The sequence below is a fragment of the Saccostrea cucullata genome, unplaced genomic scaffold (assembly GCF_032062105.1).
Source record: "Saccostrea cucullata isolate Sc308-1 unplaced genomic scaffold, CSIRO_AGI_Scuc_v1 ctg925, whole genome shotgun sequence".
Classification (NCBI taxonomy): Eukaryota; Metazoa; Mollusca; class Bivalvia; order Ostreida; family Ostreidae; genus Saccostrea; species Saccostrea cuccullata.
Window position 1 is genome coordinate 110,072 of NW_026940937.1, and position 15,764 is coordinate 125,835.

Sequence of the window (15,764 nt, forward strand, 5' to 3'; positions counted from 1 at the left end):
TGCCCAATAATTATGAAAAATATTTAACGATTCAAAACGAAAGGTATAGAAGTGTGAATTATATCTGCACTAAAATCTACATATAGTCACTGACAGACTCTATTAAAAATGTTCAAAAGAAAAAAAATAATCGCTACTTTTGTAACATATATACTGTACATGTAAACAACACTTCCTGATAAACTTGACTGTCAGTGATATGACAATAATGAGAAAGCCACATTGTGATTATAAATACAGGCAATGCTATGGATAGGCAGGATTCATGTAGGTTGAGCCAATTGTCTATATCTATCAAATTTCATAAATACAGTTGGAATACATTACTTGCACACATATCATGCTGAAGGTTGGGAATACTGTAAACCAACTTTTATTAGTGTGCGAGAAATTTTCACAAAGTTCGCGTCAGCCTCATCATCGTGAATATTTCTCGCAGCGAACCGGTACTTAAGGCCTCTCTGTCTATATACAAAAGATCGAAAAACGTCTGATCGCGAAAATTAATCATTGCCAAATAGTTTACCCCTGGTAAATCGCGAAATAAAGTCGTCTTGAATAACAGTTGGATTACAGTACCATGAATATGTCAAATTAAATGATTTTTAAGTTCAAACCTTGGAAGTTTTTTTTTTTTTTCTGGGTCCTTTCAAGTTCAAGAGGTTTGATATATGGATTAATATTTAATCAATTGTTTATACTTTAAATTTAAAACTCTGTACCCTTGATTTATTTTTCTAAGATGAAGAATTCTTTCTTTTGAAGATAAGTTGTTAGGCTTAAGGTCAAGATCTAGTAAAATGAAAGATGCCTACAGATTTATCAAATTTGAAAAATAAGTTCATTTAATGATGCTTTTAAAATCTAACTTGGTCAAATAAGCTGTTTTGGGGCATAATTTGTAGGTAAACAAGACCTGGATTATGCAGACGACCTTGCACTTACTTCCAGCAAGCACAGCGACATGCAGGAGAAGATCAGGAGATTACATGCTGTTGCAGGATATACAGGACTAAAAATTAACGTCAATAAAACAAAAAGCATGAGAATAAATGTGAAGAAGAAGGATGCCATCAGGTTGAATGATAAAGAAACAGAAGAGGTTGGAACATTTCTCTACTTAGGTGCCACAATGGACAAGACTGGGGGAACCGAGGCAGACATTGGGAGAAGGCTAGGCTTAGCCAGGACCGCCTTTGCATCCCTTGCCAAGGTATGGAAGTCAGCACAATACAGCACAAAGACCAAACTTAAGATCTTCAACACGAACATTCTATCTGTGTTGCTGTATTGCACTGAACTATGGAGAACAACAGAAAAAGATGATGAAAGGCTTGATACATTCCACCGAAAATGCCTTAGGAGGATCCTTAAAATACACTGGCCTAAAAAAATAACTAACCAGCAACTATATGAAAGAACAAGATCCATACCTCTATCAAGCACTATCAAAAGAAAAAGATGGAGATGGATAGGCCACATCCTCCGAAGGGAAGAGAACTCACACGTTAGAACAGCTCTCACAGAGATGTACAGGACGGCCAAAGAACACCTGGCGATGCTCTGTTGAGAGAGAAAGGGAAGAACTGGGCTGGAACAGTTGGAAGGAGGGGCAAGTTGTTGCCAGTGACCACCGTAAATGGCGTTCATTGTTGAACGGCCTCATGCGTCCTCAGGGGCACGGAGAGGATAAGTAAGTAAGTAAACAAGATGAAAAAAACATATTTTAAACTGTCATTTTCAATGAAATATTAAGAAAACCAGCCATGAATGTATCCATATTGCCTACAGTCTCTCAGAAAACAGTAATTTGTATGTCCTTGACCTTTTCTTTAAAATACTGTATATCAAATTTAATATAGGTATCTGAATTACTTTTCATAGGATTTCAAATTGAATGCATGAAGTTACCTTATTTTCTACACAATTTTGCTAAAGCCTTAAAGTAGGGGAAAAAGAAAGCTGAAATTGGTTTTGACATCATAATGGATCTAGCACAAAAAATTAGTCTAAAGTTACTAGATCTTGACCTTAAGGACCATAATGTAGCCTGAGATAGGAACAGATCCATTCCATATCCTTTATAAGAGAGATGAAATGGTTTATGAGGACTTGTTTGCCTTTTAATTAAAAACACTTTCTATCAAAATTTCCAGGAATTTGTTGATAAGAATTCATATCATGTATTGAGTAGAACAGGAGACACATACTGCACATTAAAAACAATATTCAGAAATAGTTATTATGAAAGATGATGTGACACATACAGTGGACATTGATCAACACAATACAAATGGAATGAATGGTATGATAAATACTGAATTAATGTGCACGGGGGACACCAAAATGAAATAAAAAGTAAAAAAAATGTATGTGGAACACCATATGCATGCAGGCATTCATTATTACCATTTCTGAATGAACCTAGAAAGAAACCATTAAGAGAGGTGTGATTAACCCTGATAGGGGAAATTCAGGGTCAGTGCGTGTATGTGTACTTGTTTTACATTGTTTCTTTTCACTGCCAAATGTTGTATTATGATTAAACATCAGATAGTCAGTGACCTACAGATCTATGCATTTGATTATAAACAATCCTAAAATAAATACACATACAGTTTTCTCTAAAACCCGCAACCAAAAGATTAATATAACAGTGAAAATTAATTTTTCTGTTTAAATATCTACATGTTAGAAAAACAAAACATAAATAAAACAGTTAATATAAAGATGTGAGGGCTTACACTGTTTAAAGACTGTGAAATTTGAAAAAAAGAAGAAAGGACACAGTTGATGAATAAAATATACCCTCCACTCCCCAACGTTTTGGAAAATTCTACTTCTTATCTTTAATTCAATTGTAATCTGCCACCAATCATCTCAAAAATCACTTAGATCTTTATAACTTTACCCTAATAAGTCACTTATGCTAATCAATTTCACATGAAGATGATGATTGGTTCAACGAACCAATCAAATGCACTATTTTTTTCAGCCAATAAGCTTCATACTTTCTCTCCTTTAGCTTGCCCTCAGTGTCCAATCAAATTTCTCATCATAATTCTAGCCAATCAGCTTTTTACCTTTTCCTCTCTTGCATACCCTTCATTGACCAATCCAATCTCTCTTTATAATTCTACAGCCAATCAGCTTTACCTGTTTTCCTCTTGCCTATTTGCCCTTCATTAACCAATCAAATCTTTCATTATTTTTTTACAGCCAATCAGCTTTACCTGTTCTCCTCTGGCCTGCTCCTGCTCCTCTAGGTCTAGGACTGGAGTCACGTCCTCAATGATCCCAGGCTCTATGACTTGGGCCTCCTTAAGGAACCAGAATTTACAGTCCGACACTTTCTTTACTCCCCACAAATCTGCTGGGATCTTTGTCTTGGCCTTTTCTTCTTCCGTTGTCTAAAAATCAGATGGATATAGTTTTATAAAGTAGCAAAAGCACCCTTTAAAAAGAGTTTAGAGGCATCAGTGTGATACATGACAGAACTTTCTCATAACTCGCATACTTTGTGATCTGAAATAAGTTCTACTACCATATAAATAAAATATTGGATTCCTCATTTGCACAAAATGTACACAAGTCATGGCTCTCACACCACTTTTTGGGAATAATCAGGGTCAGTCAAAATTGGGAAAAACAGAGACATTTTGGGAAATTGGGGGATACCCATTATTCTCTATAAACATGATACTGTAAACCAACTTTTATTCACGTGTGAGAAATTTTCACAAGGTTTGCAAGAGCCTCATTATTGCAAATATTTCTTGCCGTGAACCAGTCCTTAAAGTCTCTGTGTCTATTAACAACAGCTCCAAAAAGGCTTGAAATTAATTGTTGCGAACTACTTAACCCCTGGCAAATCGTGAAATAATGTTGTTGCGAATAAAAGATGGTTTACAGTATACTGGGTTTCTGATCTTTATGGGCAATCTTAATTATTTTAAAAAATATTAGATGATAAATACTTCAATAAATACTGGTGTACAGCGTTGTTACAGTGAAGATTACAAATCAAGGCATATGACTATATCTTTTTAAGATGACATTCTCTGTTAATATTTGAAGAAATTGCACATTCTCTTATGCTTACGCCTTGCTTGGACAGACTGACAGATATCAGAGTGATGGTGCGTATTGTGCGAGGGGATATGTTGAGTATGAGGTCTGATGTCGAGATATCCATGTGAGGAGCCTTGCCCTGGGGTGCTTTACTGTAGAACGAGATATCACAAGGGTTCAGGATCTACAATTTAAGGATAACTCATTAAGCCAGATATCAAAAAGATTCAGGATCTAGATCATATTAAATGATATCTTGTAAGTTTCACTCAGATATCACAGGCATTCAAAATCTGAAACTAAATAATGATTTAGAATCTACAACTAAGGATATCTTATTAACTCAGATATCACAAAGAAGAGGCCCATGGGCCACATCGCTCACCTGAGTAACTTTTGTGATGCAGTTCCAGATTTCCCCTCTTCTTATATCTATTGTGGCCCCCAACCCCCAATCCCCCCGGGGTCATGATTTGAACAATTTAGAATCTACCCTTCCCAAGGATGCTTCCACCTAAGTTTCAGCTTTCCTGGCCCACTGGTTCTTGAGAAGATTTTAAAGATATTTCTTATATATTTCTTTGTAAAACTTGGATTTCCTATTGGGCCCCGCCCTACCCCTGGGGGTCATGATTTTTACAATTTAGAATCTACACTATCCCAGGATGCTTCTACATAAGTTTCAGCTTTTCTGGCCCAGTGGTTCTTGAGAAGAAGATTTTTAAAGATTTTTCTTATATATTTCTATGTAAAACTTGGATTTCCTATTGTGGCCCCGCCCTACACCCGGGGGTCATGATTTTAAAAATTTAGAATCTACACTACCCTAGCTAGGATGCTTCTGCATAAGTTTCAGCTTTTCTGGCCCAGTTGTTCTTGAGAAGATTTTCAAAGATTTTCCTATATATTTCTATATAAAACTTGGATTTCCTATTGTGGCCCCGCCCTACCCCCGGGGGTCATGATTTTTAAAATTTAGAACCTACACTACCCTAGGATGCTTCCACATAAGTTTCAGCTTTCCTGGCCCAGTGGTTCTTGAGAAGAAGATTTTTTAATGACCCCACCCTATTTTTGTCTTTTCTTGATTATCTCTCCTTGGACGGGGATCTGGCCCTTTATTTTAACAATTTAACCTTCTCATCCCCCAAGGATGCTTTGTACCAAGTTTGGTTAAAATTGGACGGACGGACGGACTACAGACAAAATGTGATCAGAATAGCTCATTTGAGCCTTTGGCTCAGGTGAGCTAAAAATCAGAGTAAACTATTGAATGATATCTTATTAGTTTCACTCAAATATCAGAATAATTCAAAATCTGCAATTGAATAAGCTGTCATACTAAAAACTCAGATATAAAATGAATTCAAGACTAACTGAAGAACACTCATATACATTTAACTCAAGGTATAAAGATATACAATGAAAACTGTCCTATTTGACACACTGTGAATTCTGACATTAAATTTCTTTCCCATTTGACAATTTTCCATGTGTTACATTGTGCAATCAGACACCCTGTCTATTCCGACACAAAATTTGTCTCACAGCGTATGTCGGATTAGACAGGTTTCACTATACATTTACCTGGGCTTTGCGTTTTTCCCTCTCGTTGAAGATAGCCGATGCAATCTGTAGATTACTGACACTCGCCGACATATCCTGGGTCTCCGGGGTTACCCTCATTCTGAATAACAACTCCATCTATAAATAGAAACATTATAAACAACATACAGTAGAACTTGTTCAGTACGAACATGGAAATATTGTAAATTCAAGGATATAGCAAATTTATTTTTGATCCCCAACTCTATAAATTTAACAAATTCCTTTTACGGATATAATGAATTAAGAATATTTCGTACCTCCCACTGAACCCAGTTTTACTATACAGCAAAACTCATTTAGTATGAACATTGATATTGAGAATTTACGGATATAGCGAAGTCATCTTTAATCCCCAGCTTTATAAATTCAATGGATTTCTTATATGGTTATAATGAATTACGGATTTAGTGAAGTAATTTCATAGGTCCCAGTGACTTCGTTATAACCCAGTTTTACTGTAGTTTGAAAAAAGAAAATGGAGCCCCATTGTAAGTGACCTAAACTGTAATCAAAGCGTCTGTCCATACTTACACTGAGCAAGAGAGCATTAGACGTGGGATCCATTTGATCTTCAATCAGAATGATTTCTGGTTTCTCCATGGTAACGATGATTGACATTTCACTGGTAGGAGGAGGCGGGGCTTTAGCTGGGATCAAAGCTGTCAATCAAATAACTACTTGTCATCAGTACTTGAATTTCAGACTTGTTGGAATAGCCACAAGGACAACCAAATAAGAAATATTTGGTGAATAGGAAAACATTATTTTGTTTTATTCCAAAAAAAAGTAGACTAACAAAAATTCACTCTGCCTACTTAGAAAATGTGAAACACAGGGTTTAACACTTATAATATAGATACTGTGGTCTTGTCATTGACAGCATGTAGCAATGTTTACTTAGAAAAGGGAATGATATCTGATTAAAAATTGCTTATTTCTTTATGAGAGAAGACACAAGAATACAGACCTTTACTCTGTGTTTGTGTTTGAGTCTGAGCTGTTGGCTGTGAGTCTGGTAGTCCACTGGTGAAAAAGTCACCAAGGGGCAGCAGGAAGTCCAGACAGGCTACCACCCTGATACTGGATATCTTCACTTGTACTAAAATAACATAAAGATAGCAGATGAATATCTTCCCTAAGTTTTTATTCTTAAATAACAACTAATAGCAGCATGATATCTCCACTTGTACTAGAATTATAAACCAACAAAACAATAAAAGCTATCTCTCTCTGCCTTGTTCTCGCCCCCCCCCCCTATCTTCTTCTTCTCTCTCTCTCATACTCACTGTCTTTATCTTGGTTGGGTTCCCCCCCCCCTCTCTCTCTCTCTCTCTCTCATACTCACTGTCCTTATCTTGGTTGGGTTCCTGGGTGAAGTTTACATCTATCATATTCTCCTGCTTCCCTTCCCCTGTAAACCTCTCTATCATCCTAAAAACAGTAAAAATATACTCTGTAGAGGAAATTCTGGTGAAAGAATGGATAGACATGTGGAATGAAATGTTGGATATTTGTATGGGTATAAAGAAGCAAATGAAGTTCAATGTGTCAATTGTCTGTAGAACAGATTACATGTAAATGAATGATGAAAGAATTGGATGCAAAAAAGGGGATTTGATTGCTTCATGATACAATAAAAAGTGTGAACAACATGAATTGATCTTAGAATACGAGAGAGCTTACTGAATGCAACACAGGGCTTTATAAATGAATAAATCCAACTTTGTTTCATACAGTATATCCTACAAGAGTTTGGAAGCTGGCAAAATACTTATATTTCTTCTAGTTCAAATTCCTAGTAACATTTCAGTCTTTTAAGACAAACAAAAATGAATACTGTTATAATATATCCTTGCCACCACACAAACCTAGGGGTTTCCAGGGATATGGATATGTTTTATCTTTAAATGTTTTTCATAAGGGGATAAGAGTAAGGAGTTTCTATTCTATATATAATTGGAAATAAACAAACCTATTTTGAAATGTTTTCTTACAAGAGAGGACAAAATTTCGCAAGAAATTTTAATCCCCCCCCCAAAAAAAAATCAACAAATTAAAAATGCATGCAATTAAAAAAATCATATAGTTTTAAATATTCAAATTAAAAAATTTTGTGAATGACACAATTCATGCAAACTGCTGAAATGTTAAAAATAATAATTCAGAAATTATTTTCAAAAATTCTTTTCTATGCTACAAAATGCTCTAGAGATTCTCTTTCATTCAGTGATGAAACGATGCACTTTCAAAGTACTAAGACAAGTATGAAACCTTTAGGATGAAAAAAAAATATAGAATTCCTGAAAAAAGTCAGTCGGACAGATTCCAGAGTAACTTCCATTCGCTAGATTATAAGAAAGCAAAAGTATTTCCTCAGACCACTAGTGTTTTCTAGTGACACTAGAACAGTAGGAAATTACATTTCAAATGCATTGTCACACAAAATCATACTGGTTTTCACCTAAGAGCCGAAGATAATTTCTACTGGGTCAATCATGAGCTATACCCAGCAGGCTCTAACAACAACTACATATGATAAATATATTGTGTTAGTAAAAAACACATGCAGAAATTAATTATTTACCTGATGGCACCTTGTGAACTAAGCAGTGAAACAGTAAATGATATCAGTAATATTCTTAAGGGCAACACAACTTAACTTACATCCTATCATTATATCTGTGTAAACATGATACCCTTACCATGGTTACTGATGCTCAGTGGGAGTGAACTATCTCAAGTCTTTTTAAATTTTGTACACAGTATCATGGATTTTTTGTAGTGAGCATCTAAATTTTTGCATAATGATTATTATCAATGGACTTATCAATGCTTAAAAATTAGTTATATTAGTTATATTAATTATAAATTATCGGAACAAAGATATCTTCACAGATTAAGTATTTCAATAAATGAAACCTGAAATATTACTATAACTTCACATTAGGCCAAGCTTAAAAAATTCTTTATTTGCAGTTGCCGACCTATAATTTTTAGACTGGGTCGGTAGGTAGGCATTCTTTTTTTTTTTTTGAAAAAAAATTGGATTTTTGTTATATAACAAATAAAAGAGGTTTTCATAGACCTACTACACACGAGTAAGCTCAACCCTTGTTATAAACCACTGATTGAAAAAAAACAAAAGTCAAAATTTGAAAAAGATACAGTTTCAATATTCTGAAAAATTGAAAAAAAAAAAAAAAAAAATTACAAAATGGCTAAAAAAAAGTTTGGGTCGGGTGCATTTTCAGTGGGTCGGTAGGCAACTGCAAACAAACTTATTTTTTTTTTTACGCCTAATTGATAAAACACAAGGATTATTGTCCCCCCCTCCCCATATGCATTCCTACCTCTTATTTTTCTTTCATTACCTGTTGACTCCTGCTTTTTCTTGTTTCTCCTTCCTTTTGTCATCCAGTACAGTGTCCTTGAGGATGACCTTGGTTGTCATGGAGCCATCACTCTTCATTTGACCATCAACCCTGATGACCTCCAGCATGAACTGACCTAGGGCATTATCAGCTGACCTGGAGTTTTCTCCATCTTTTGTCTGAGTTCAAACAAATAAGGACATTGTGACAAAATACATTATAATATTCTGTTTTTAAATGCCATATGGTAAAATGTTTTTCCACATAAAATCCTTTCAATGTCCTTGGCTGTTCTGAATAACCATAAAAATTAGCAATGAAGAACACTAGCCAGATCATCCTTTGACTTTTTCGAAATTTTTCTTTTATTATACTTAATTACAGTATCTTTCTGATATCTCTCCCTTTAGATTATCATATAACATCTGACTCACCAGATTGCTCTCCCCTGTGTAGAGAGTGGCAGACAGTGTTGTGATCTGGAACTCAAACTTGAGCTGTGTGTGGAGTTTGAAGGAATCGGACTGCTCAGGGGGAGTAACTGTGATGGACGGGGAACCAGCTGTTAGGGGAGAAAACTCTTCACAATAACTTCACTTTATTCTAATATTTTATTTTCTTTTAAATTGAAGCAGTGTAACAGATATAAATTCACAATCTATAGATAACATCATATTCTTTAATCTGATGATACTCTGTTACTAAATAATATGCACAAATCAGTTAAAATCCTGATTATCCTCTTAATTTGTTATAATAATTTTATGTTAAACTCATGGATGAAAATCTATTTACTAGAAATACCGAGAAAGTTATTTATTCACATGACTCCGTACAACACCTACCAACTGTAGCCTCCTCCTGCTGTGTTGGGGGACTCTCTGCTTGTGTCAGTTCTGTGTCCTTGACCTTTGGTTGCTTAGCAACACTCTCTGACTTCTGACCCTCTGACAGGTTGTCATTCAGTAAGGTCAATATTACCTTGTAGTCACCCTGACTCACGGTGGCCTTATAAAAAAATAAAGGAAATAAACAGTATTTTATGCCCTCTCTAGAGCAATAGGCTCAATTCCAAAACAAGAAAATTTAACCTGATGAAAACAATTATTATTTTGATCATTCCGGGCATCTTTTCATATCATTGATAAGTTTTAACTAAGTTACAAAAAAATTCCTCCTACCTATTCAGTTCTTGTCCTGAGTCCATAGATAACATTGATAAAAATGACCTAATCTATTTTTTTTTTTTTTTCTCGATATTTTAGCATTTTCTTTTTTGTGATCTATAGTCAATTTAATCCTTACAAACTCAAATTTACTGCAGAGTACTTTCTTTTACTTACAGATATACTCTCTAGCTGTCCGCTGAGGTCCACTGCGGGGATTTCTTTGTACCAACCAAATGCCAGATTCCGTGTCACTGATAGAGTTATGTTGACTGGTTCTAATATTAAACACTGACCCACTACTGCTTTGCTCTCGTTCAGCTCAGCTCTGTAAAGTTAGAAAGAAATTCCTACATAAAAATCGTAAATTGATTTCTTCAATGTATCACATAATCAAAATTCTGTTTTCAACTCTTTCAAAATCATGTCACACAATGGTTTTCAAATAAGTTTACCTCAGTGTGTATATTACATACAGTATATGATTCTTATCTAACTTGGACATTGTAATTCTTAAACGTTGCCAAGTTTGATCTTAACTCTCAGTCCTTTTCAATAAATTCAATGTGTAACTGTTGTCCAATTCAGAACATGTTCTTACTGACTGGAAAATTTGCTAAGAATCGGAGATGTCTAAATTAGAATAGATTTTACTTTCCAACCAATATTTTACATAAAATACTGTAAACCCACTTTTATTTGTGTGCAAGAAATTTTTGCGAAGTTTGTAAGAGCATCCTCTTTGCAAATATTTCTCGCCATGAACAGGTCGTGTAAGTCTCCTTGTCTATTGACTACAAATCCAACAAAGGCTTAATCACGAAAACTAATCATCGTGAACTATTTTAACCCTGATAAATTGTAAAATAAAGTCATTGTGAATAAAAGTTGGTTTAAATATTATCATCTCTACACACTCTCTTTAAAGACCAATAATTTCTAAATAGAAAGATAATGGTAATGATTTATTCAGGGTATAAATTTCTGTTTATCCTTTAAAATTGTAAACATTAGTTATAAAGAGGAAATAGATCTAAATTATTGTGGCCCTTTTTCTTGTACAACAGTTACTAAACATCTTTAAAATATGTGGGCTGCAGATCTAATTTAATAGAATATAAACAAATAACCCCAAACCTTGCAATTTTAAGTGACTTCAGACAGATCTTCATGGAGTCCAGAACGGCCGGGATATCAGCCTTGGTCTTCACTGGACTGAACGAATTCCCGACCTCCAAATGTCCAAAGTCCACCATCAGCACCTTGAGGGAGTCTGACCTCTGAGGTACAATAATGACTGGGGCACTCATCCCGACCCTGATAGACACGCGTGGCGATTTCTCCGCGAGCCTGGCTACCGCACCCCTAGCGCTCTCTGCCACTGCCTCGGACGCCTCGCGGACTCTGTCCCTCGCCGCTTCAATCTGACTCTCCAACTCCTCCACTTGGAAACCAGTCAGGTAATCCTTAATGTGAACAATCATAAAATTAAATTTTTAGACTTATATGCAAGTGACAGAAAACGTTGAAATCAATGTAATGAGCAATCATAAAATTTGAGGATAAAATTATAAATTTTTACTATGTGTCTCCTGACAATGGACAGCTTAACAGATTTATTCCCATACTCTGGACAACTTCACTTGTCAATTATTATCTCAACATTTAACACCCTCACTTTTTGTTTAAAGATAACTCACTTTCTTGGATAGATTTTCAAGTCAGGTACAGTAAAAACTGTACAACCCTGAGCAATCTATTTCACTTTAAATGAAAACATTTATTTTCATTCCCATATATTAAATACTTTCCGTGTTCTTTACACAATCCAACACCCTGTCTACTCTGACAAAATATTGTTGATTAGCTAGGTATTTGAAATTTGCTTACATACTTGACAGTAAAGGTAGTGTTAGTAATTTTAAATCAAATTTCTTAAGGCAGTTTTGCAGTCAATTTAATATGACTGTAAAGTTTGTCGTATTTACCAGAAGGTCATTGACAAATCTCATGAGGAACACAGCTCTGATACATCCAAGCTGAACGTCGACGCTAGTATCGACACACGACATGTCAGAGTAGTTATCTCCCTCTGTCGCGTCATTGTAAATCGTCAGCGCCAGCTTCAACACCGCATCACCCTGTATCTCCATCACCTACAGCAGAAATAAAGCTCTTAATTGTAATCTACGTCAGTCAAGCAAATTCTAAGTGGCAAAATATTTTCACTAAGAGAGACAATCATTGCTTGATTCACAACAGGAAGAAATGGAACTAATTTTGAAAATAATATTATAGACACTTAACTTTAACTGATAAAAAGAGAGATTCATTATTTCTATGGTAAAAAATTATCATATCCTATATTTTTGAGCATTCCATAAACATTACTGTATTCAGGGTTATTTTCGCCCTTTCACCTTTGCAAATAATTTTGCCTCGTTTTAAATTCACCCAGTTATAGTTTTGTTTAAGAAAGAGTCACTTCCTCAAGGTATAATCCTTACCTTTGGGTATTTTGTGTTAGGGTTGATGTCATACACAGTAACCTCCCTTAGTTCAGAGGTCACACTAGTCTTACTGTCCTGTAACACAACTCCCGCTGATATTCCTGTAAATGTACAAATACAACATATTATCCCATGTTTACCATTGTTTTTGATATCCCACAGTTAAGTGCAATTGTGACATCACAATGTTTTTTGCGTAAGCGTGATTAAGTAAAAAGAATGGAGTCCTATATATAAAAACAGTGTAAAACATTGATTGTGAAGTATTAAAGTAAACATGGAATGGAAAGAATCTCCCATGATTTGTAGTTGGATATGATTTTTATCCAACAAGTTGTGTGTTTTTTATTCCCAAGCCTTGGCGATTATTTTCTGCAACTAAATCATGACAACAATTAACTGTTAGAAAATGAAGACTTGCTGTTCTGGTATAAGGCCTTATACAAAATTATATAATCAATTTACTTAGTATAATGACAAAATGATCAGATATGACTATATGTCTATATCAGAACTGGAGCATTGATTCACTTAACTAAACCATTCATTCACTATATCAGAATTTATGATTCCGTCAACTATCAGACTCTTACCGTTGATTCGGATATTGGTTAGGACACTGTTGTTGGTACACACTGCGACTCCGAAACCCTCCAGCTCTGCCGTTACCTTCATGTTAATTCTGGAGTCCTCGGTCTCTACAGAAGAGATCCAGGGAGTTATAGTTCAATAATAACCTGACTTATTTCTAGACTTTACTTTTAGACATTATACAGAAATTCAATATATAGATTACAGTTATCCTATCCAACCTTTTTCTATACAAAGAAATGTCATGAGGTTATTAAATAAGATACTATCTTATACCTGAATTAATTCAACCAGAATCATTAAAAAAAAAATTATTTAAGATTTATTTTTTAGATGCAGCATGGATAAAAAATAGACAATCTTAGAAGTTAATCCCTATTTAAAGTCAAACAAACTAAACTTGTAAATTTCATCATTATTTGACAAAGTGTTGTTAGTAGACCATGACAAAAAGAAAATTGGACAAAACAGATTAAGATGTCAATCCCCAGAAACCCTGACTATAAAGAGTAACTCCAACAAACCTTTCTTTTTACTTTTGGTTGTTGTTTGTTTTTCTGTCTGTGTCGGCTTCTTCTGTTGTTTCTCTTTGTCATCCATCTTTGTTTCTGGAGGTGTGGACTCGGTAACCTGATAATTGGGACAGAATTTATTCTCATTAATCATAGACTCCCCTTTGATGTAGAATATAGGCCTTTTTTCAATAGTTTTAAATCATTTATTTATGTGGAATTTTTCATGTGCCTTGTTAAAAGAAACATCGGTTGGTAAGACTTAGATTTTGTAAAACTCTACTGTTATAGTTATGTGATGGTCTAACCTACATGACTGTGTCACAGTTGTTAAGTGAGGTACCTGTAACCTACGCTGTTTACAGTAGTTGTGTTGGTGACTTGGTGGTAAACTATACTGTAGTTGTTAGTTGACTTACCGTAAATGTATTATATTTGGCATGTACAATATTTAGTGGAAAATGATTTGTAAACAAGTTAGCGTATATTTGAATTAGCGCATTTCTTGATGTTCTCATTCATGTATCAATGTTTAAGACATTTAGCAGTGTACTTGAATTAGCGGAAGTATCTTTCCGCCAAAAGTGCTAAAAAGAATACACCGCCAAATGTAATATACGTTTACAGTACTAAGTCTTGTAGACTACGCTGTAGTTGTAAGATTACTTACTTGTGAACTACGCTGTAGTTGTGTTGACTTACTTGTAAACTATGCTGTAGTTGTAAGTTGATGTACTTGTGAACTACACTGTAGTTGTTAGTTGACTTACTTGTAGACTATGCTGTGTTGTAAGATAACTTACTTGTAGACTACGCTGTAGTTGTGTTGATGACTTACTTGTAATCTACACTGTAGTTGTAAGTTGACTTACTTGTAGACTACGCTGTAGTTGAGCGGCAAATTTCAGCACACTCAGCAGCGCCTCCTGGTGGAGGAGAACTTCAAGGGAGGTAAATTTGATGTCAATTGTCTGCTCTGTGTTCTCAAATGTTGAACTGAATTCTGGGCCAGTTGGATCTGCCTATAAAATTATTTTAAAAAATCCTGATTAAAAAAAAAAAAAACCTAGAACTAGATCTGAAGCACCATATCAAAAGAACTTAATTAGGAGGTAAAAATAGATGCAGAGTTTCTGTGAATTGAATTTCCTCTTTCTAGGTGAGGGAAGTCCCCAGCCCCAGGTCTTAAAGACAACTCCATGACACTGTTTTAAATCTGACCTTGTGGAATTTGAAGCTGAGCAGTCTGGTTCCCTCGTCTGTTGGAGTGTTGATAAGGTTAATCAGGGGTCCGCCTTCTACTGCTGTCAAGGAATAACAGAAGTATTAGATTTATACAGTTCCTACTGGACTTTTACGAGAAGCACTGACTTTCACAACTGACGGTTTACTTAACATTTAAACCTGCATTATGGTACAGAATTGATAATAGATAAGAAAACTTTTCTAGTGTTCATAGGTACAGAGCTGCCAACATTCTGAAATGAAAAATAGTAAGGCATGGTCCGGGGACAGCCTAGGCCCCCTGCCGTTGAAGATGTTTTGTAAATGGACATGCAATCGGAGCAATTTGAGGCACGTTCCGTTTCCATTTTGTTTACCTTAAAACTTTGACATGAATGCGATCGGCCATCTATAGTTAAAAGGGAAACGACGATACAAACAAGCGTTGTAAGGATTATGAATAACTTAATTATAATACAGGTAAATATCAGTATCTCGAACATGGGATATCTCGAAATACCCCGCTTATGTCGAAGTCTATTGCTGGTCCCGGCCGTATTCTCTATATATATGATTTAAAAAACACCTGATATCTCGAACATGGTAATCTCGAATACCCCGCTTATGTCGAAGTATATTCAAAGTCCCAAGCCATTTTTTACTTGGCTTATCTCGAAGTGCAGTGAATTTTTCGGTCTACTGAACACACCT

At 35.2% G+C, this 15,764-nt stretch overlaps 1 protein-coding gene across 1 annotated transcript in view; it reads right to left on the reverse strand.

The window, feature by feature from the left end:
* LOC134256686 (intermembrane lipid transfer protein VPS13C-like) overlaps positions 1-14,647 on the reverse strand; it is a 41,401-nt gene extending 26,754 nt beyond the window's left edge. Inside the window, exons 1-18 of the mRNA XM_062739367.1 lie at positions 14,633-14,647; positions 13,842-13,947; positions 13,320-13,424; positions 12,724-12,827; positions 12,205-12,372; positions 11,354-11,682; positions 10,394-10,544; positions 9,896-10,058; positions 9,485-9,612; positions 9,051-9,229; positions 8,264-8,281; positions 7,025-7,110; positions 6,647-6,778; positions 6,211-6,338; positions 5,659-5,775; positions 4,103-4,255; positions 3,234-3,410; positions 2,410-2,424 (exon numbers count right to left, since the gene is read on the reverse strand). Of these exons, the coding sequence (XP_062595351.1) occupies positions 2,410-2,424; positions 3,234-3,410; positions 4,103-4,255; positions 5,659-5,775; positions 6,211-6,338; positions 6,647-6,778; positions 7,025-7,110; positions 8,264-8,281; positions 9,051-9,229; positions 9,485-9,612; positions 9,896-10,058; positions 10,394-10,544; positions 11,354-11,682; positions 12,205-12,372; positions 12,724-12,827; positions 13,320-13,424; positions 13,842-13,917 (2,229 nt within the window). The 5' untranslated portion in view covers positions 13,918-13,947; positions 14,633-14,647. The remainder of the gene's footprint in view (positions 1-2,409; positions 2,425-3,233; positions 3,411-4,102; positions 4,256-5,658; positions 5,776-6,210; positions 6,339-6,646; positions 6,779-7,024; positions 7,111-8,263; positions 8,282-9,050; positions 9,230-9,484; positions 9,613-9,895; positions 10,059-10,393; positions 10,545-11,353; positions 11,683-12,204; positions 12,373-12,723; positions 12,828-13,319; positions 13,425-13,841; positions 13,948-14,632) is intronic.
* Positions 14,648-15,764: the final 1,117 nt, after the last annotated feature.